We start from the raw sequence: 20,465 nt of genomic DNA, 5'->3' as shown, positions 1-20,465 counted from the left end.
ATAAAATAATTAAGATTAATGACATCATGTAAGTAGTTTAAATTTTTTTTTCTTTTTAATTTTTTTAACAAAGAAAATTGCTTTTTTATGATGTTATCATTTTAGAAATATAATAGAAACTATAGATGGATTTTGATATTTAATAAGCTTATTATCTTTTATTAATTAATTTGACACTATATTTTACCAATTTCACATTTTAATGTTTACCTATCTTGTCTTGTAGGGAAAAAGTTAAAAAAATAAAATAAAAGATTTGGATGTCAAATTCAGTTTTAATCTAAAACGAACCAAATTTAAATTCGATTTTCGAATTGGTTTCGGTTCTTATATTTGAATTCAGTTTTAGTTCGATTTTCGATTTTAATTTTTATAATTTTAAAACCTAAGAAACGATCAAATAAATTGAAAAGTCTAGAATCGAATCGATGAATATATTTGTAGATAGAGATAGAGATGGAGATAGGGAGCGGTCAAAAGTTAAAACTGACAAGAATGTACAGTACCACATGTAATACGGAGTAGTAATCACCCTCTCACTTTTTCATGCTGAATAGTACTCCGTATTTCTGAACAACCTTGAAAATAAATAAACCCACTCCATTTCCTCTATACTGTACCTTTTAAATTCCCATACCTTTTTTTTTTTCATTTCATCCGCTACTGTCTCTTTTCCGGCAACCGGCTTTTGACGTTGCCCGGTTTGCTCCGTGTATGCTGAACTTCGTCCTTCCCTTGCTGCTTGCTCTTTCTCGTTTCGTTTTTTTCCCATCCTCATCATGATTTCCAGCGAAAGTTGGCGTTTTCTGTCGCCTTCCCAGCTTATCTCGCCGGTCGCAGACGCGAAAAAAAGGTAGCTTTCACCTGTTTTCTGCGATTGGGTTGTTGGTGGCCCCATTGATTCACCGGATCTGTTTTCTGCTGTTAGGCTCTGTTTTTCTCCAACGGTTCATGGGGGTCGGCGGCGTCTTTCTCCTTTTCAGGTGACGGTCTGCCTTTTTTGTTTGCTTTTATTCCTGGCGACGGTCTCCGGAATCAGACAGCGAATGCAAGCCTCTACGGCTTTACTTGTGTTTTGGTCCCGTTCGATGTTGTGTGTCCTGGTTCGTGGCTGCTGCCCTTGGGATTCGTCCGGTGGTTTGGTACCCTTTTTCCGGCGGTAACTTCTACCCCGCTGCCATGCTTCTCCCCCTTCACGTCACCATAGGCGATGAGATCTGTGAGTTATATCAATAATTAAATATAGTAATAAATATAAATATGATACTAATAAAAATAAACTAAATATTACGTAAATATTACGTAAATATATTAAATATAATTAATACAGTACCTTATGAATTGATGGAGTGGAATGAGTGGATACGGTTATCGAGGCTGACACAGTCATATTTCAGTACAGGCGGAGGAGACCTGATTTCCTCTGTTACTCGTATTATATTTTTAATTTTAATTTAATGAATAAAGGGAAATGGATCATAGGTATAATTTACTGGACTAATTTTTTTGGGCCCCTGTTTGGATATGGGCCCTATGCAGTGGCACAGGCTGCACAGCCCAATATCCGGGCCTGATCGTGATTTACAAACATTTGTAATAAAATGATTTACCTAGGAAGAGTTTAAAGACTGTCGAATCTAATAATTTTTGATCTTCAAATATCAATTACTTTGCGAAAAAACTGAATCTTTTCACGTTAGTTGTGTTTTATAATCATTCAGGTCGAATGATTTATTAGGTTATGGAAGAGTTTTAAAAACTGTTAAATCTAGTGGTCGATTGTATGAAGATGTGATATTTGAGAGGATGTGATATTTGAGAGAATGCTATTCTACCATGATAAAATACAAATTGATGAGGGAAGTACAAAATTTTTGGTCATTGAAAAACAAGTTTTCGAAGGATTATTTCAGAAATGCTACATTGCTCTTAAAGTTGTTGATTAACTGTATTTTCATAAAGAGGTTTATATCAAATTTGACCGTCTCTTTTTTAAAACCACAATTTGATAAGGAAAAGAGTCGATGGTTAGTTGCATTTTCGTTTTTGCAAATGAGTCTGAGTACCTACAAAGTTTAATTGTAACGACCCGTCAAAATCGCTATTGACGCAGCACGTTAATCATTGATTCCACAGTGAGGTTTTGACCTCTATATGATACGTTTTGATAAAATATTGCATTCATTAAAATAAGTGACTTTCTAAACATAGAAAGTTATAAACATGTGAGCGAGTGCTTAGGTATAAACAAAACTTCAAAATACATAAGTCTTTAATTTACAGGTTGACTTCACAGTCCAATTATTTATTACACAACGCAGTTTTATTTTGAATGCAATAAACTTTGTACAAAGCATGAGAGACTCCATGCAGGCAACAAGCACATCACAGCGGAAGCAGTCTAAGGACCTGAGAATAAAACATGCTAAAAAGTCAACACGAATGTTGGTGAGTTATAGGTTTAATTGCTCACTTACTGATATGGAAAAGTTATTTTCCTTGTTCAGATGTCGGATATTCCACCTGTCATCATTTTGAACAGCGATTCAGACTCGTCAGCCACCTCACCTACTGCTACTATCGACACACAGATCCCGTTAACCAGTGACCCCGGCGCTTTATCCGGAGTCATAAACATATATAAAGATAGACCACAAGATTTCATCAAAAGTTTATCAATAGATTCTACGTAACAGAGCACCCTGGTAACTAAACTTAACGCTATAGTGATAATTACCCCATTCTTTTTAATACGCGCAAATCAACGTGTCTTAAACTCAAATAACATACGTCCGTTAAAAGGCTAGCGCTCTAGCTCGGACGGGGATGTCAAGCCCTATGGATCCATATACAATTATTCGCGCCCACCAGTCCATATCCTATGTACTGACAGCTACTAGTTACCAAAGCTAAGGGATTTTCGGTTTAACTCAGTGTAGAATTTTGTATGTACTTGTGTCTTATTGCGTTTAAAATAAATTGCATGTATTCTCAGCCCAAAAATATTTAAAGTATTTAAAAAGGGAGACTATAACTCACAGTTCAATATTGCGATTCAATATTGTAGGCAAATTGCGTAGACGTAATGATGGTAGACGACTGTATGGTTGGTCTTGAATTCAAGAACAATACCCCGAACAATACCCAATATTTCCTTATTTTAAAACGGTTTGAAACCCGAATTAAAAATACCCTCGAATATACTTTATTATTATTAAACTTAAAATTAAAATTATAATTATAATTATAAATATAAAATTTACGTACATAAATGATTATGAAAAATTCGTCGAGCAAAACTGACCTTTTATAGTACTTTTCGATTTACTGTAGCTCATGCGCTCGCATGAGTTTTCAGTGTTTTTTGCCATGCGATCGCATGGCCGCCTTTTCCATTTTTGTTTGCTAGTTCGTCGACATCAAATAGTATTTTTACTGTAGCAAATAGTGTTTTACTGTAGCAAAATAGTGTTTTACTGTAGCAAAGTCATTTTTACTTGTATATATATATATATATATATATATATACATACATACATACATACATATATATATGTATATTTACATAGTATTAAATCATATAGAGAATTGGTTTAAATTAGTCGAAATTTTCCGGGTCATCACATAACCTCCCCGTTAAAGAAAATTTCGTCCCGAAATTTTAAGTAGTACCTGTTTCATGAGCGATATCAGTGAACAAATGTGGATACTTTTGCTTCATTTGATCCTCACGTTCCCAAGTAAACTCGGGTCCTCGTCTAGCGTTTCAACGAACCCTAACTATCGGTATTTTGCTTTGTTTTAATTGTTTGACCTCACGGTCCATGATTTCAACAGGTTCTTCGATAAAATGGAGTTTATCATTGATTCGTATTTCGTCAAGAGGAATTACGACATCCTCTTCAGCTAAACATTTCTTCAAATTTGACACGTGAAATGTGTTGTGAACACTACTAAGTTCTTGCGGTAGCTTTAATCGATAAGCAACTGTTCCAACTCTTTCTGTGATTTCAAAGGGTCCTACGTATCTAGGACTTAACTTTCCTCGTTTACCGAATCGTACTACGCCTTTTCAGGGTGACACTTTCAACATGACTTTGTCGCCCACTTGAAATTCTAGCGGTTTTCTTCTTACATCAGCATAACTCTTTTGGCGACTCATGGCCGTTTTCAATCGCTGTTGTATTTGAATGATCTTTTCGGTGGTTTCATGAATAATTTCTGGTCCAGTAAGTTGTCTTTCTCCTACTTCACTCCAACAGATAGGAGATCTGCACTTTCTACCGTAAAGTGCTTCAAATGGCGCTGCGTTGATGCTCGTATGATAGCTGTTATTGTATGAAAATTCTGCCAACGGTAAGTGTCGATCCCAACTGGTTCCAAAGTCAATCACGCATGCCCGTAACATGTCTTCTAATGTTTGTATTGTACTTTCACTTTGACCATCTGTCTGTGGGTGATAAGCGGTGCTCATATCTAATCGAGTTCCCAATGCTTTTTGTAATGACTGCCAGAAACGTGATGTGAATCGGGTGTCGCGATCAGATATGATAGAGATGGGTACACCATGCCTGGAAACTACTTCCTTCAAATATAGGCGTGCTAATTTCTCCATACTGTCTGTCTCCTTTATTGGTAGAAAGTGAGCTGATTTAGTTAGACGATCAACTATCACCCAAATAGTATCATGACTACTTGCAGTCCTTGGCAATTTCGTAATGAAATCCATGGTTATTCTTTCCTATTTTCACTGCGGAATTTCTGGTTGTTGCAGTAATCCTGACGGCTTTTGGTGCTCAGCTTTGACCTTTGCACACGTTAAACATTTGCTTACATATAGCAATTTCTGTTTTCATATTAGGCCACCAATAGAACTTCTTGAGATCGTGGTACATTTTTCCATTTCCTGGGTGAATTGAGTACCTCGTTTTGTGTGCTTCATCCAGTACTAGTTGCCTTAGGTTACCATGTCTTGGTACCCATATCCTACCAGCAAAATACAGGGTTCCATCGACTTTTACTTCAAGCTATTTTTCTAACCCTCTGCTCATTTCGCCTTTTTCATTTTCTTCTTTTAAAGCTTCTAACTGTGCTGCTTGAATTTGCTTTGTGAGATCGGTACGAATTGTAATATTCAAAGCTCGGACCCTAAGAGGTTTTACTCTTTCTTTTCGACTTAGGGCATCAGCTACAACATTAGCCTTTCCGGGGTGGTAACGGATTTCACAATCGTAATCGTTTAACAACTCTACCCAGCGACGTTGCCTCATATTGAGTTGTTTTTGATCAAAAATATGCTGAAGACTCTTATGGTCGGTGTACACTCTACACTTGGTGCCATATCGATAGTGTCTCCATATTTTGAGTGCAAAAACTACAGCTCCAAGTTCCAAATCGTGTGTCGTATAGTTCTTTTCATGAATTTTTAGTTGTCGTGAGGCATATGCGATAACTTTTGTGCGTTGCATTAATACACATCCTAAACCTTGGCGCGAAGCGTCACAATAGATCACGAAATCATCATTTCCTTCTGGTAATGACAAAATGGGTGCAGACGTTAACTTCTTCTTTAATAACTGGAATGAGGATTCCTGTTCCGTGGACCAATCATACTTCTTTCCCTTTTGAGTCAATGAAGTTAAGGGTTTGGCGATTCTAGGGAAATCTTGAATGAATCTTCGGTAGTAACTAGCAAGACCTAAGAATTGGCGGATTTGTGTTGGAGTCTTCGGTGTTTCCCATTTACTAATGGCTTCGATCTTGGCAGGGTCAACTTTAATTCCATGTTTACTGACAACATGTCCCAAAAATTGTACTTCTTGTAACCAGAAATCACACTTCGAAAATTTTGCGTACAATTCTTCTTTCTTAAGTATCTCTAGTACCAGTCTTAAGTGTTGCTCATGTTCTTCCTTGTTCTTCGAGTAAATCAATATGTCGTCGATAAAAACAATGACAAATTTGTCTAAATACGGTCTACAGATGCGATTCATTAGATCCATGAATACTGCTGGAGCATTAGTTAATCCAAAAGGCATGACTAGAAATTCATAGTGACCGTAACGGGTTCTGAACGCGGTTTTAGGAACATCTTCTTCCTTCACTCTCAGCTGATGATATCCGGAGCGTAGATCAATCTTGGAATAAACACTTGATCCTTGTAATTGATCAAACAAATCATTAATCCTCGGTAATGGGTACCGATTCTTGATCGTTAATTTGTTTAATTCTCGGTAATCTATGCACATTCTCATAGATCCATCCTTCTTCTTGACGAACAGAATAGGAGCACCCCAAGGTGAAAAACTGGGACGAATAAATCCACGATCCGATAATTCTTGCAACTGGTCTTGTAATTCTTGCATTTCTGAAGGTGCAAGTCTATATGGGGATCGGGCTACAGGTGCGGCTCCTGGTATGAGATCAATCTGGAATTCTACACATCTGTGTGGAGGTAGTCCCGGTAATTCTTCTGGAAATACTCCAGGATATTCTCTTACAACCGGCATGTCATCAATGTTTCTTTCTTCAGTATCGATCTTCTTTACGTGTGCCAGAATAGCATAACAACTTTTTCTTATAAGTTTCTGAGCCTTCATACAGCTGATAAGGTTCAGCTTCGAGTTGCTCTTCTCCCCATAAATCATTAATGACGTTTCATCCTTTCGAGGGATGCGGATCGCTTTCTCAGCGCAAACAACTTCCGCTCTTGTTTTGGACATCCAGTCCATGCCAACGATTACGTCAAAACTTCCTAATTCTACGGGTATCAAATCGATTTTGAAGGTTTCACCAGCGAGATTTATTTCGCAACCATGGCAAATTTTATCGGCTTTTATCAGTTTACCATTAGCTAATTCAATAGTATATTTATCGTCTAGAGGCAATGATGCACATTTTAGTTTAGAACTAAAGTCTTTACACATATAACTTCTATCAGCACCCGTATCAAACATAATAGAAGCTAGTTGATTATTAACGGTAAACATACCCGTGACAAGATTAGGATCCTCACGTGCTTCACTGGTACTAACATTAAATGCCCTTCCACGTGCGGATTCTTTGTTCTTCTCCTTATCAGGGCATTGATTTATAAAGTGACCAGACTTCCCGCATCGAAAACATTTCTTGACATCGGTCGGTTTTGTCTTTACTTCAGAAACGGTGGCATAACAATCTTTCGCCACATGTCCTTTCTTGTTGCACTTATCACAGACCACTTGGCAATAACCTGCATGATGTGTGTAACATCTTTTGCAGAACGGATGGGGTCCCTTATAGTTTGGACTAGCAGTTTCCCCATCTTGTTTACCTTTAAAATTTTCTTGTTTCTTCAGTTGAGTACTTTTGCCCTTATAGTCTTCCCATTTCCTCTTTCCTTCAGTTGTCTTGACTTCGGTAATTGGTGCCTTAATCGAACTCTCTGTGATCTGGTCCATGAGTTGGTGTGCTATTGTCATGGCTTCCTGCATCGTATTTGGTTTGGACGATGTAACATTTCCTTTGATATTGATCGATAAACCGTCAATATACATTTCTATCTTTCGTTTCTCGTTTGGCACCAATTCGGGACACAACAAGGCTAGTTCCATGAAACGCTTTTCATAGTTATTGAGATTCGCGCCGATAACCTTCAGATTACGTAACTCAGATTCCATTTTTCTAATCTCGTTTCGAGGACAGTACTCCTCGATTAACATCTTTTTCAGTTCTTCCCAAGAGATATCATATGCCGTATCTATTCCTTCTGCTTTAGCATAATTGTTCCACCAAGTAAGTGCACCGTCTTGCAACGTGCACGAAGCATACTTTGACTTGTCTCCGTTCGCACAATTACTGATTTTGAAAACGGACTCCATCTTTTCAAACCATCGGGTTAGACCGACTGGTCCCTCGGTTCCACTAAACGTCTGTGGTTTGCATCCTTGAAAAGTTTTGTATGAGCATCCGTTTCGTAAGTTTGTGTTTACGGCTGCTGCTTCGGCTGTTGCTTCGGCTGTTGCTTTTGCTGCCTCGGCTGCAGCAATTCTTTCATTCACACGTTTCTCGACTAGTTTCTCAAACTCAGCATCCGACATTTGAGACATGTTTCTTCAATAAACACAAAAGATATAATTTAATCATATAGAATATTATAGGTAAAATGAGTTGTCAATAGTTAATCGTAGCATATTAATAATATGAACCGATTATTATAAAAGTCTTTTCTTCTTATTAGCATTTTATAATTATTTCTAGGGTATTACCTACCCGTTAAGTTCATACATAATAGCTAGTACAGGGAATTAACTACTAAAATCCTAATAATATTCCACTATGAAAAATTATAGCGAGTTACTACGTTATTATGTAATAATAATAATAAGTATTAATAATACAAATAATCATTCCATGCATTTATTATTAATAAACCAAAATAATACAATACCATACAATACCGATATTTTACATATGATTATTCTACATAACAAGATATAGTAGCACACATAAGCAATAGAATAGCGCATGGAAGATTTATGGTTGCGAGGTCGTTTATTCATAACTATCAGAAACTTCTTCCCATTTGGTTCTCTCTGCCAATTGTTTGTGTGCACATGGTCCGACAGATATTCTGGCAGTGTATTTTATTTTTGGTTGGGGTTTTGAGGTACCCGTTGCCTCAGTGGGTTTAATACAATAAGGGTGGTTACGGATCGAATGGTCCTGTTCCTTTTTAACAATTAAGGACTTTTTATTATTGTGGTTGTTTTTATTATCTATAGCAAGTTGGAATTTCTCCTTAGTGATCTCTTTTATTTCATTAGCGAAATCCTCCTCCTTACTGATCTCGTCTGATGACGAACTGTTTGAGTCATGTGTAGGAGAATATGATGACGAACTGCGAGAATATGTACCGGTGGTCATGAACCGAAATCTGCCAGGCGTAATCGGCACAACCCGCCCGTCGGCGGTATATCTGGACCAATGTCCATATTTGTTTAGAAATGGACGATCCTCATTTAATCCAGGGATCATGGGTCCATGCCAATGATACTGTGGCTCCGGAAAACTAGAGTTGGGTGGAGCTGGAACCTCCTCTGGGTTTATCGGGAGTTGAGATTCCCCGGCTAACACAATTTCTTTTTTAATAGGTATTGGAACGCCCTTTTCAGTTGTGGATAGAATAGATTCAGTGTCCGATTCTGAGTCGTACAAAATGATAGAATTAGAATAAGTCATCTATCACATAATTGAAACAACAATTACGTTAGCATATAAATATATCACATATAATGTTTTTGACCAAATGATAAGCAAAATTCAGTAAAAACAAATATGATCATAGTCCAGACTCACTAATGCATCCTAACAATTACCAGTTAAACACACTAATGTAATTTCTGGTTCCCTATGACCTCAAGCTCGGATACCAACTGTAACGACCCGTCAAAATCGCTATTGACGTAGCACGTTAATCATTGATTCCACAGTGAGGTTTTGACCTCTATATGATACGTTTTGATAAAATATTGCATTCATTGAAATAAGTGACTTTCTAAACATAGAAAGTTATAAACATGTGGGCGAGTGCTTATGTATAAGCAAAACCCCAAAATACATAAGTCTTTAATTTACAGGTTGACTTCACAGTCCAATTATTTATTACACAACGCAGTTTTATTTTGAATGCAATAAACTTTGTACAAAGCATGAGAGACTCCATGTAGGCAACAAGCACATCACAGCGGAAGCAGTCTAAGGACCTGAGAATAAAACATGCTAAAAAGTCAACACGAATGTTGGTGAGTTATAGGTTTAATTGCTCGAGTCATAAACATATATAAAGATAGACCACAAGATTTCATCAAAAGTTTATCAATAGATTCTACGTAACAGAGCACCCTGGTAACTAAACTTAACGCTATAGTGATAATTACCCCATTCGTTTTAATACGCGCAAACCAACGTGTCTTAAACTCAAATAACATACGTCCGTTAAAAGGCTAGCGCTCTAGCTCGGACGGGGATGTCAAGCCCTATGGATCCATATACAATTATTCGCGCCCACCAGTCCATATCCTATGTACTGGCAGCTACTAGTTACCAAAGCTAAAGGATTTTCGGTTTAACTCAGTGTAGAATTTTGTATGTACTTGTGTCTTATTGCGTTTAAAATAAATTGCATGTATTCTCAGCCCAAAAATATTTAAAGTATTTAAAAAGGGAGACTATAACTCACAGTTCAATATTGCGATTCAATATTGTAGGCAAATTGCGTAGACGTAATGATGGTAGACGACTGTATGGTTGGTCTTGGATTCAAGAACAATACCCCGAACAGTACCCAATATTTCCTTATTTTAAAACGGTTTGAAACCCGAATTAAAAATACCCTCGAATATACTTTACTATTATTAAACTTAAAATTAAAATTATAATTATAATTATAAATATAAAATTTACGTACAGAAATGATTATGAAAAATTCTTCGAGCAAAACTGACATTTTATAGTACTTTTCGATTTACTGTAGCTCATGCGATCGCATGAGTTTTCAGTGTTTTTGCCATGCGATCGCATGGCCGCCTTTTCCGTTTTTGTTTGCTAGTTCGTCGACATCAAATAGTATTTTTACTGTAGCAAATAGTGTTTTACTGTAGCAAAATAGTGTTTTACTATAGCAAAGTCATTTTTACTTGTACATATATATACATATATATATACATACATATATATATGTATATTTACATAGTATTAAATCATATAGAGAATTGGTTTAAATTAGTCGAAATTTCCCGGGTCATCACATTAATATGTCGGAGTTATTAGTAATGAGGAATATTGTACTGTTATACGGCAAATGATACTTGTGTTGTGGTATATCCACAATCAAAGTATGACACATCTAAACCATAATCTGGATAACATATGTTTGATTACCAAGTCAAACCGGTGTTTTTTGGCTTTAACTATGCCATAAAGTTAATGGTACAAAAATAAAGTTTGGATATGTGAAATTTATTCAAATTGTTTATATTTAACTTTACCTGCGGTTGCGGTCATTACTAAGTGAATAACAGAATAGAATAGACATTGATATTGGAAAGTTAAACTACAATGAGGATAATTGAGAATCATATACCTTATCCCCTCGATGTGAAATATGTTATTAAAGAGATGCTATTTCCGGCAGATACAGAAAAAGTCTTACTTGGCTTACAACCATATACGGGTATTTACGGGTGTAGATGTTCTGAAGTTTCTATATGATATTAACGGAACTGTAAATCTAGATCGACACCTTTATCATGCGATTAATTTTTGTTATATAATCATATATCAGTTTGGCGATTGAGATTTAGCCGAACTTTATCATGTTGGAAGCCATACTTTTAGTCGCTAAATTATTATATGACTATAATAAGAATTAATTGCATGATAAAGTTTTCGATCTGAGACTTGCATTTTTTTCCTAATATCCCTTATAAATTTTAGAGTATCTTCCCCTGTAAATACCCATACCCATACCCATATATGATATACGTCAAGTACGATTTCTTGACGTAACATCTCTTTAGTAAATTATTTCAGGTATTGGAAGGAATAAGGTATATGATTCTCAATGAGGTCTTCATAGTAGTTTAACTCTCATTCCATCATCACTATCACTATCACTATATACATTAAAAGAGAGTATCGATTAGCTAATAAATGTTTTTAAAACACCCTTAATTACCATTAGATTAGAAAATTACATTATAATACCCTTGATGTCCTTAATCATCTACTAAAAATATTAGCTAATAAATCTCTTCTAATCTACTACATAATTAAAAAAAAACACGGGAGGAAAAATAACAAAGAAGGGTTACGTTCATTCAACAAAACCCTAACTTCCTCTCCTAACCAAATCATCCGAATCATCCACGCCGATCTGAAACGATTTGGATCCATATCAATTGTAAGTATAAAGTTTTTACATCTGATTCGAGTTTTACATGATCAAAAGAGTGTCTTTTCTTGTTATCTTAAGAGTGTCTTTGAACCATATCATGTTGTTGTTAGCTGTTTAATTCCCATCTTTTTCTTTGGTAGAAAATAACAATTAATGGAAGACCATATCGCTGCATAGAAGTTTTTCAGATTGGAATTCTATCAAACCGGTGATTTATGGTATGAACTAAGGTTTAATAGCAGATTCTGTGAAGTTCCTAGCTACATCGTATTATTCTGCTTTTTAATTTCTATATGCTGTATTTTGTACAAGTCATTCGTTAGTAGGAATATCAGTTGAGTTTTTGCTGTGATTGAAATCATGAAGTCTTAATAATGAGCATTTTTAAAGTTGTAGCCTTTTTTATTTATTGATTATTTTTCACTTGAAGTTTAAAAGAAATTTGGAGATTCCCTAAACGGGAACTTGGGACAAGTTTGAGTTTGGTGTATTATGCATTCATGGTTTTTGTAGTCCAGCTTATTGCAGTAGTATGCCACATTTGCCACTATATTTGAATCATAAAAATACCTCAAGAGTGCTAAAATTGGTTTGTAGTAGTTTTACATCGATCCACAATTGCACATGAACGTTTTGCACAGTAAATTTGAAAACTTCATCATTCATCCTGGGTAACGATTGTACTGTCAATTTTTAAGGGGGTGATACATACAATTGTTGATAGTCGTGCTAACTGAGTTGGGGGTTATATTAATTAGTTATTTAACCACCTGTTACATGTTTCAGGTGACTTGTTGATGTTATTGAATGTATCACTAGATGAAAAAGTGTTGACAACTACAAATGGCCAATTGAAGCCTCCTCTAGAAAAGCATCGTTTGAAGGTTAGATTTACCTGATATCTTACCTTTGATATCTTACATTTGTCAGTTGCATATTTTGTATTTTTGTATACATTTTACGTGTCAATACGTTTACGGAAGTTACATTATTTCAATGATAGTAGTTATTTTCAAATGAATTAATCTATTTTGTATGCGTTAGAATAATAGTGGCTGGCTTTTGACTTGTTTGACCTGTTTATACGCGGTTAACCTCTTAGAGACGAACCACAACCAGAATCAACTTATTTATATGCCAATAGTTCGAATAATGCCACCTTCATGTCCTCACCTTGCGTTGCATTCAGTTTATTATAATCTGCACTTTTAGTTGTATTTTCTCTTCTCATGGATGGATTTATTATACGCTTGCAGATCGTGGAGTTCCTTTCGGTTCTGTTGAAGACTGGGAATGAAATAGCAGAAAACGAATTAATCAGCTCGGGAACTATACAAAGAGTTATTGATCTTTTCTTTGAGTAAGATATTTCTAATACATCTCTTTTGATGTTCTTAGAATGTACAAAATATAGTCTCGTTACTCAATTGTCAAGTTGTCAACCATGGTCTAATTAATATGCATACACCTGTATGATGGATATTCTTACAGTTTCTTGTACTATTAATTGATGCAGGTACCCGTAATGGTGTTTTGAGATTGAACATAATTATCTATCTCTGACTAATGTTTCGGCTTTAGATACAGTGATTGTTGTTGTTTGATGTTCAATGCTCCTTTTGCTGGTACTACTATGAGGTGAATAAAAGAATAAATCATTAAGGTTGAATGTTTTTTCAGGAATCTGATTGCATTTGTGTTCTTAAAATGGCTACTCGAGCAGCAGCTTCAACTTCAATCGTGAGTTTAACACGCATGAACAACCTATTGAGAATCGAAAAGAATTTCGATGTTAAAGTTCCGTACCTGAAAAGGGTTTGGTTTCATAGAACCAATACATATGTTTAGTTATATGCTTGCATTTATTGTAGCTCTTGTAGTGATCACCCTATAAAAATTCAAATGACAACTAAATCGTAAACCCTGTATGGCTTCAACTCTCGAACCAGGTATTTCTGTTTATCTTTGTTATCCTTATGGCTTCTTTATATTATGTTCATGGTCAATTGCACATATGACTAACTGGTGATACAATAATATCTACCGATACCGATGTTATTGTTGTCATGTGCACAAACTTGAAATGCACCTCCACTACAGTAAATTTCATTATCATATTTGGTTGATTTTGTAGTTTTATCAATCCAGTTGGTATAGTTTTTGAATGTGTTGTGTAGTTACTGTTCTGTGAGGTATTTTTTTGTAAAGTTCTTATTCATGTATGGTTTTATTTTTAATATATTGTCATGTGCACAAACTTGAAATGCACCTCCATTATTATGTGTTTAAAGACTCCTAAGGAGAGTTATGTTTTAGGTTTTTGGTATTAAACTTTGATATGTAGCGTTTATTGACGTCAATTAAGATCTCTTTGTGAATTTAACAAATTTATTGATTTCATTTTAATCAATCTGCACTTTCATTCAAGCAGATGTACAAAGCAAGAAACGAGTGAAGTAAAAAACGAGTACAATGTAGAGATATTGCAACTCTGTATAATTTTATGTTTGAAAATTCTGATTGTATATTTTGTGTAAAGTTTGTTGTGTACCATATAATTAAATAAGCCAAACGTACAACTCTCTAATATAAAAATATTTATATAACCCCGCGAATTCGCGGACAAAAAACGGATTAAAATCAAGACAAAATTGCACCGGGGGGTCCCTGAGGTATGTTCGAAATAATAAGTGGAGTCCAAAAGAATTTTTTCACCTTGAGGGGTCACTGTGGTTTGCAATAGTTTCACCCGGGGTCCAACACTCTAACGTCTGTCTAAATCTAACGTTTTTGAACCTCACATGACTTGCACATGAGGGTAATTTCGTCTTTTTATCCTTTTCTCTACTTAAAACAAAAAAAATAAAATAAAAAAATCTTGCACTAATAACATCACCTTCAATATTTTAATTAATGTTTTACAAATGGTAATTAACCTGCTTAACTATCTTCTTGCAAATCATGTTCACATCTTCTTCATTCTCCTTTTAATAACATCACCTGCAATATTTTAATTAATTACCCCAACACCACCATTTTTTGTGACAATTTCACCTCACCTCTCTCTCTTACACACAAATAAAGTATCAGTAGATTTAATTGAGAAGATGGCAACAAAACCTTTTGTTTTCTTTAATTTTCTTTTGCAAAACAAATTGCACACCATTAACAAACATGAACTACAATACATAACAAAATAATCAACAATTCCATCATCATCAACGAATACAAATATCTAAATGTAAAAATCATTATAATCTGATTGATACTTCACCTAAATAGATTTGATTGATACTTCACCTAAAGATTGATTTTTTCCACACAATCATGAATGGCGGTGAGTAATTATCAAAACAAAACGAACTTTAATCACCCGAGCTCTGTTCGCAAATAGATCTGAGCTCTGTTCGTAAATCACCCGAGCTCCACCTCCACTGCTTCTGTCGCCGCCGCTAAACGCCGTCTCACACGCATCGTTCACAAGTTAACGGTTCCCTTCCGAGTTATAGTTGATTTCTGAATTTGGGGTTCATGGTAACCGAGTAGAGAGACTACAAATGAGGGAAAAAGGAAGAAGAATAGATTGTTTTCTAACAGCCATCAATAATCTTTGATTTAATTTCATTTGTGTTACGGATCTTTGAGGATGTATTGGAGTATGACTCTCCATTTGCAATATGATTCATAACCCTACCCATGTTACTGAATTTATATTTATATTTATAATATATATTTCATATAAGACATGAATTTTAATTTTATAAGAATAAGAATTGAGGAACAATTTTGAGAGATGGGAGAAGAGATGAAGATTTTGTGGGGTTTTGGAAAGAGAGAAAAAGAAATGGTGCAGGTAACACTTAAAAAGGGTAACAAGAATTAAAAAGACGAAATTACCCTCCTCATGTGCAAGTCACGTGAGGTCCAAAAACGTTAGATTTAGACAGACGTTAGAGTGTTGGACCCCCGGTGAAACTATTGCAAACCACAGTGACCCCCCAAGGTGAAAAAATTCTTTTGGACTCCACTTATTATTTCGAACATACCACAGGGACCCCCGGTGCAATTTTGTCTAAAATCAATCATATTGGATGACATTGGGAATGATTAAAATACCACCAAGAATGTTGTTTATAAGAAATTCTTGAGATGTATTTGAATGTGATGTAAATGTTCTATGGTTAAATATAATATAATATAATATATACATCATATTACAAAAATTAATATGTATTTACTTCTTTCAATAAAATAAATAAACAACCATTGCAGACATGCGTATTTGACTACAAAAAAACGGATTAAAACCAAACATATTGACGACAATGTGAAAGATTCAAATACCACCAAGAATGTTGTTTATAAGAAATTCTTGAGACGTATTTGACTGAGATGTAAATGTTTAATGGTTAAATATCCTTTGAATATTTTTTATACATCACTAAATATATATACTTATAGTACAAACCAAATTCATTTTGAGAACTAATATAAACTTAATGGATAAAAAGGATCAACGTTGAGAATTAATGGTTTAAGGTTTAGGAATTTCTATTTAGGGTTTACGATTTATGGTTTACAGTTTAGGATTTAGGGTTAAGATTTTAGAGTTCATGCTTTAGGGTTTAGGGTTTAGTGTATAGGGTTTACGGTTTAGTGTTTAGGGTTTAGGGTATAGGGTTTAGAGTTTAGGCTTTGGAGTTTAGGGTTTAGTTTTTAGAATTTATGGTATAGAGTTTAGGGTTTTATGGTTTATGGTTTAGGGTTTAGTGTTTAGGATTTAGATATATGGTTTAGGGTTTAGTGTATCTGGTTTAGGTTTTAGAGTATAGGGTTTGGGGTTTAGATTTTAGACTTTATGGTTTAGGGTATAGGGTATAGGGTATAGGCTTTAAGGTTTGGTGTATAGGATTTACGGTTCAGTGTTTAGGGTTAAGGGTTTAGGGTTTAGAGTGTAGGGTTTAATTTGTAGAATTTATGGTATAGAGTTTAGGGTTTAAGGTTTTATGGTTTATGGTTTAGGGTTTAGTGTTTAACATTTATGTAGTGACCCGAACTTTTCCATGTTTATATATATTAATTGAGATTGATATTTACATGATTAAATGTTTCCAACATGTTAAGCAATCAAACTTGTTAAGACTTGATTAATTGAAATATGTTTCATATAGACAATTGACCACCCAAGTTGACCGGTGATTCACGAACGTTAAAACTTGTAAAAACTATATGATGACATATATATGGATATATATATAGTTAACATGATACTATGATAAGTAAACATATCATTAAGTATATTAACAATGAACTACATATGTAAAAACAAGACTAGTAACTTAATGATTTTTAAACGAGACATATATGTAACGATTATCGTTGTAAAGAGATTTAATGTATATATATCATATTAAGAGATATTCATACATGATAATATCATGATAATATAATAATTTAAAATCTCATTTGATATTATAAACATTGGGTTAACAACATTTAACAAGATCGTTAACCTAAAGGTTTCAAAACAACACTTACATGTAACGACTAACGATGACTTAACGACTCAGTTAAAATGTATATACATGTAGTGTTTTAATATGTATTTATACACTTTTGAAAGACTTCAATACACTTATCAAAATACTTCTACTTAACAAAAATGCTTACAATTACATCCTCGTTCAGTTTCATCAACAATTCTACTCGTATGCACCCGTATTCGTACTCGTACAATACACAGCTTTTAGATGTATGTACTATTGGTATATACACTCCAATGATCAGCTCTTAGCAGCCCATGTGAGTCACCTAACACATGTGGGAACCATCATTTGGCAACTAGCATGAAATATCTCATAAAATTACAAAAATATGAGTAATCATTCATGACTTATTTACATGAAAACAAAATTACATATCCTTTATATCTAATCCATACACCAACGACCAAAAACACCTACAAACACTTTCATTCTTCAATTTTCTTCATCTAATTGATCTCTCTCAAGTTCTATCTTCAAGTTCTAAGTGTTCTTCATAAATTCTACAAGTTCTAGTTACATAAAATCAAGAATACTTTCAAGTTTGCTAGCTCACTTCCAATCTTGTAAGGTGATCATCCAACCTCAAGAAATCTTTATTTCTTACAGTAGGTTATCATTCTAATACAAGGTAATAATCATATTCAAACTTTGGTTCAATTTCTATAACTATAACAATCTTATTTCAAGTGATGATCTTACTTGAACTTGTTTTCGTGTCATGATTCTGCTTCAAGAACTTCGAGCCATCCAAGGATCCGTTGAAGCTAGATCCATTTTTCTCTTTTCCAGTAGGTTTATCCAAGGAACTTAAGGTAGTAATGATGTTCATAACATCATTCGATTCATACATATAAAGCTATCTTATTCGAAGGTTTAAACTTGTAATCACTAGAACATATTTTAGTTAATTCTAAACTTGTTCGCAAACAAAAGTTAATCCTTCTAACTTGACTTTTAAAATCAACTAAACACATGTTCTATATCTATATGATATGCTAACTTAATGATTTAAAACCTGGAAACACGAAAAACACCGTAAAACCGGATTTACGCCGTCGTAGTAACACCGCGGGCTGTTTTGGGTTAGTTAATTAAAAACTATGATAAACTTTGATTTAAAAGTTGTTATTCTGAGAAAATGATTTTTATTATGAACATAAAACTATATCCAAAAATTATGGTTAACCTCAAAGTGGAAGTATGTTTTCTAAAATGGTCATCTAGACGTCGTTCTTTCGACTGAAATGACTACCTTTACAAAAACGACTTGTAACTTATTTTTCCGACTATAAATCTATACTTTTTCTGTTTAGATTCATAAAATAGAGTTCAATATGAAACCATAGCAATTTGATTCACTCAAAACGGATTTAAAATGAAGAAGTTATGGGTAAAACAAGATTGGATAATTTTTCTCATTTTAGCTACGTGAAAATTGGTAACAGATCTATTCCAATCATAACTTAATCAACTTGTATTGTATATTATGTAATCTTGAGATACCATAGACACGTATACAATGTTTCGACCTATCATGTCGACACATCTATATATATTTCGGAACAACCATAGACACTCTATATGTGAATGTTGGAGTTAGCTATACAGGGTTGAGGTTGATTTCAAAATATATATAGTTTGAGTTGTGATCAATACTGAGATACGTATACACTGAGTCGTGGATTGATTCAAGATAATATTTATCGATTTATTTCTGTACATCTAACTGTGGACAACTAGTTGTAGGTTACTAACGAGGACAGCTGACTTAATAAACTTAAAACATCAAAATATATTAAAAGTGTTGTAAATATATTTTGAACATACTTTGATATATATGTATATATTGTTATAGGTTCGTGAATCAACCAGTGGCCAAGTCTTACTTCCCGACGAAGTAAAAATCTGTGAAAGTGAGTTATAGTCCCACTTTTAAAATCTAATATTTTTGGGATGAGAATACATGCAGGTTTTATAAATGATTTACAAAATAGACACAAGTACGTGAAACTACATTCTATGGTTGAATTATCGAAATCGAATATGCCCCTTTTTATTAAGTCTGGTAATCTAAGAATTAGGGAACAGACACCCTAATTGACGCGAATCCTAAAGATAGATCTATTGGGCCTAACAAACCCCATCCAAAGTACCGGATACTTTAGTACTTCGAAATTTATATCATATCCGAAGGGTGTCCCGGAATGATGGGGATATTCTTATATATGCATCTTGTTAATGTCGGTTACCAGGTGTTCATCATATGAATGACTTTTATCTCTATGTATGGGATGTGTATTGAAATATGAAATCTTGTGGTCTATTATTATGATTTGATATATATAGGTTAAACCTATAACTCACCAACATTTTTGTTGACGTTTTAAGCATGTTTATTCTCAGGTGATTATTAAGAGCTTCCGCTGTCGCATACTTAAATAAGGACGAGATTTGGAGTCCATGCTTGTATGATATTGTGTAAAAACTGCATTCAAGAAACTTATTTTGTTGTAACATATTTGTATTGTAAACCATTATGTAATGGTCGTGTGTAAACAGGATATTTTAGATTATAATTATTTGATAATCTACGTAAAGCTTTTTAACCCTTTATTGATGAAATAAAGGTTATGGTTTGTTTTAAAATGAATGCAGTCTTTGAAAAACGTCTCATATAGAGGTCAAAACCTCGCAACGAAATCAATTAATATGGAACGTTTTTAATCAATAAGAACGGGACATTTCAATTTAGATATAGGGTTTAGGGTTTAGTGTATAGGGTTTAGGTTTTAGAGTTTAGGGTGTCGATTTTAGAATTTATGGTTTAGGGTTTAGGGTATATGGTATAGGGTTTAAGGTTTAGGTTTAGTGTGTAGGGTTAAGAGTTGGTGGTTTAGGGTTTAGGGTTGATTTAGGGTTTAGGGTTTAGAGTTAGGGTTTAGAGTTTAGTGTATAGGGTTTAAGGTTTAGTGTTTAGGGTTTAT

At 34.3% G+C, this 20,465-nt stretch overlaps 1 protein-coding gene across 2 annotated transcripts; it reads left to right on the top strand.

Annotated features, from left to right (window-relative positions):
- The first annotated feature begins 11,831 nt into the window (after nt 1-11,831).
- On the top strand, nt 11,832-14,249 carry LOC139856006 (uncharacterized). 2 transcript variants are annotated; one of them, XR_011761637.1, is made up of 5 exons: nt 11,832-11,941; nt 12,076-12,153; nt 12,722-12,819; nt 13,192-13,295; nt 13,599-14,249. XR_011761637.1 is itself a non-coding variant. In XM_071845247.1 (5 exons), the coding sequence occupies exons 3-5, from the start codon at nt 12,733-12,735 to the stop codon at nt 13,677-13,679; spliced, it is 255 nt and encodes an 84-aa protein (XP_071701348.1). In that variant the 5' UTR covers nt 11,832-11,941; nt 12,076-12,153; nt 12,722-12,732; the 3' UTR covers nt 13,680-14,249. The 2 variants fall into 2 exon arrangements, 1 of the variants encoding a protein (XP_071701348.1); XM_071845247.1 differs by having other exon boundaries at nt 13,616-14,249.
- Nucleotides 14,250-20,465: the final 6,216 nt, after the last annotated feature.

Source organism: Rutidosis leptorrhynchoides, chromosome 6, assembly GCF_046630445.1.
Source record: "Rutidosis leptorrhynchoides isolate AG116_Rl617_1_P2 chromosome 6, CSIRO_AGI_Rlap_v1, whole genome shotgun sequence".
NCBI classification, from domain to species: domain Eukaryota; kingdom Viridiplantae; phylum Streptophyta; class Magnoliopsida; order Asterales; family Asteraceae; genus Rutidosis; species Rutidosis leptorrhynchoides.
This window is presented reverse-complemented; position numbering and strand designations above follow the sequence as displayed.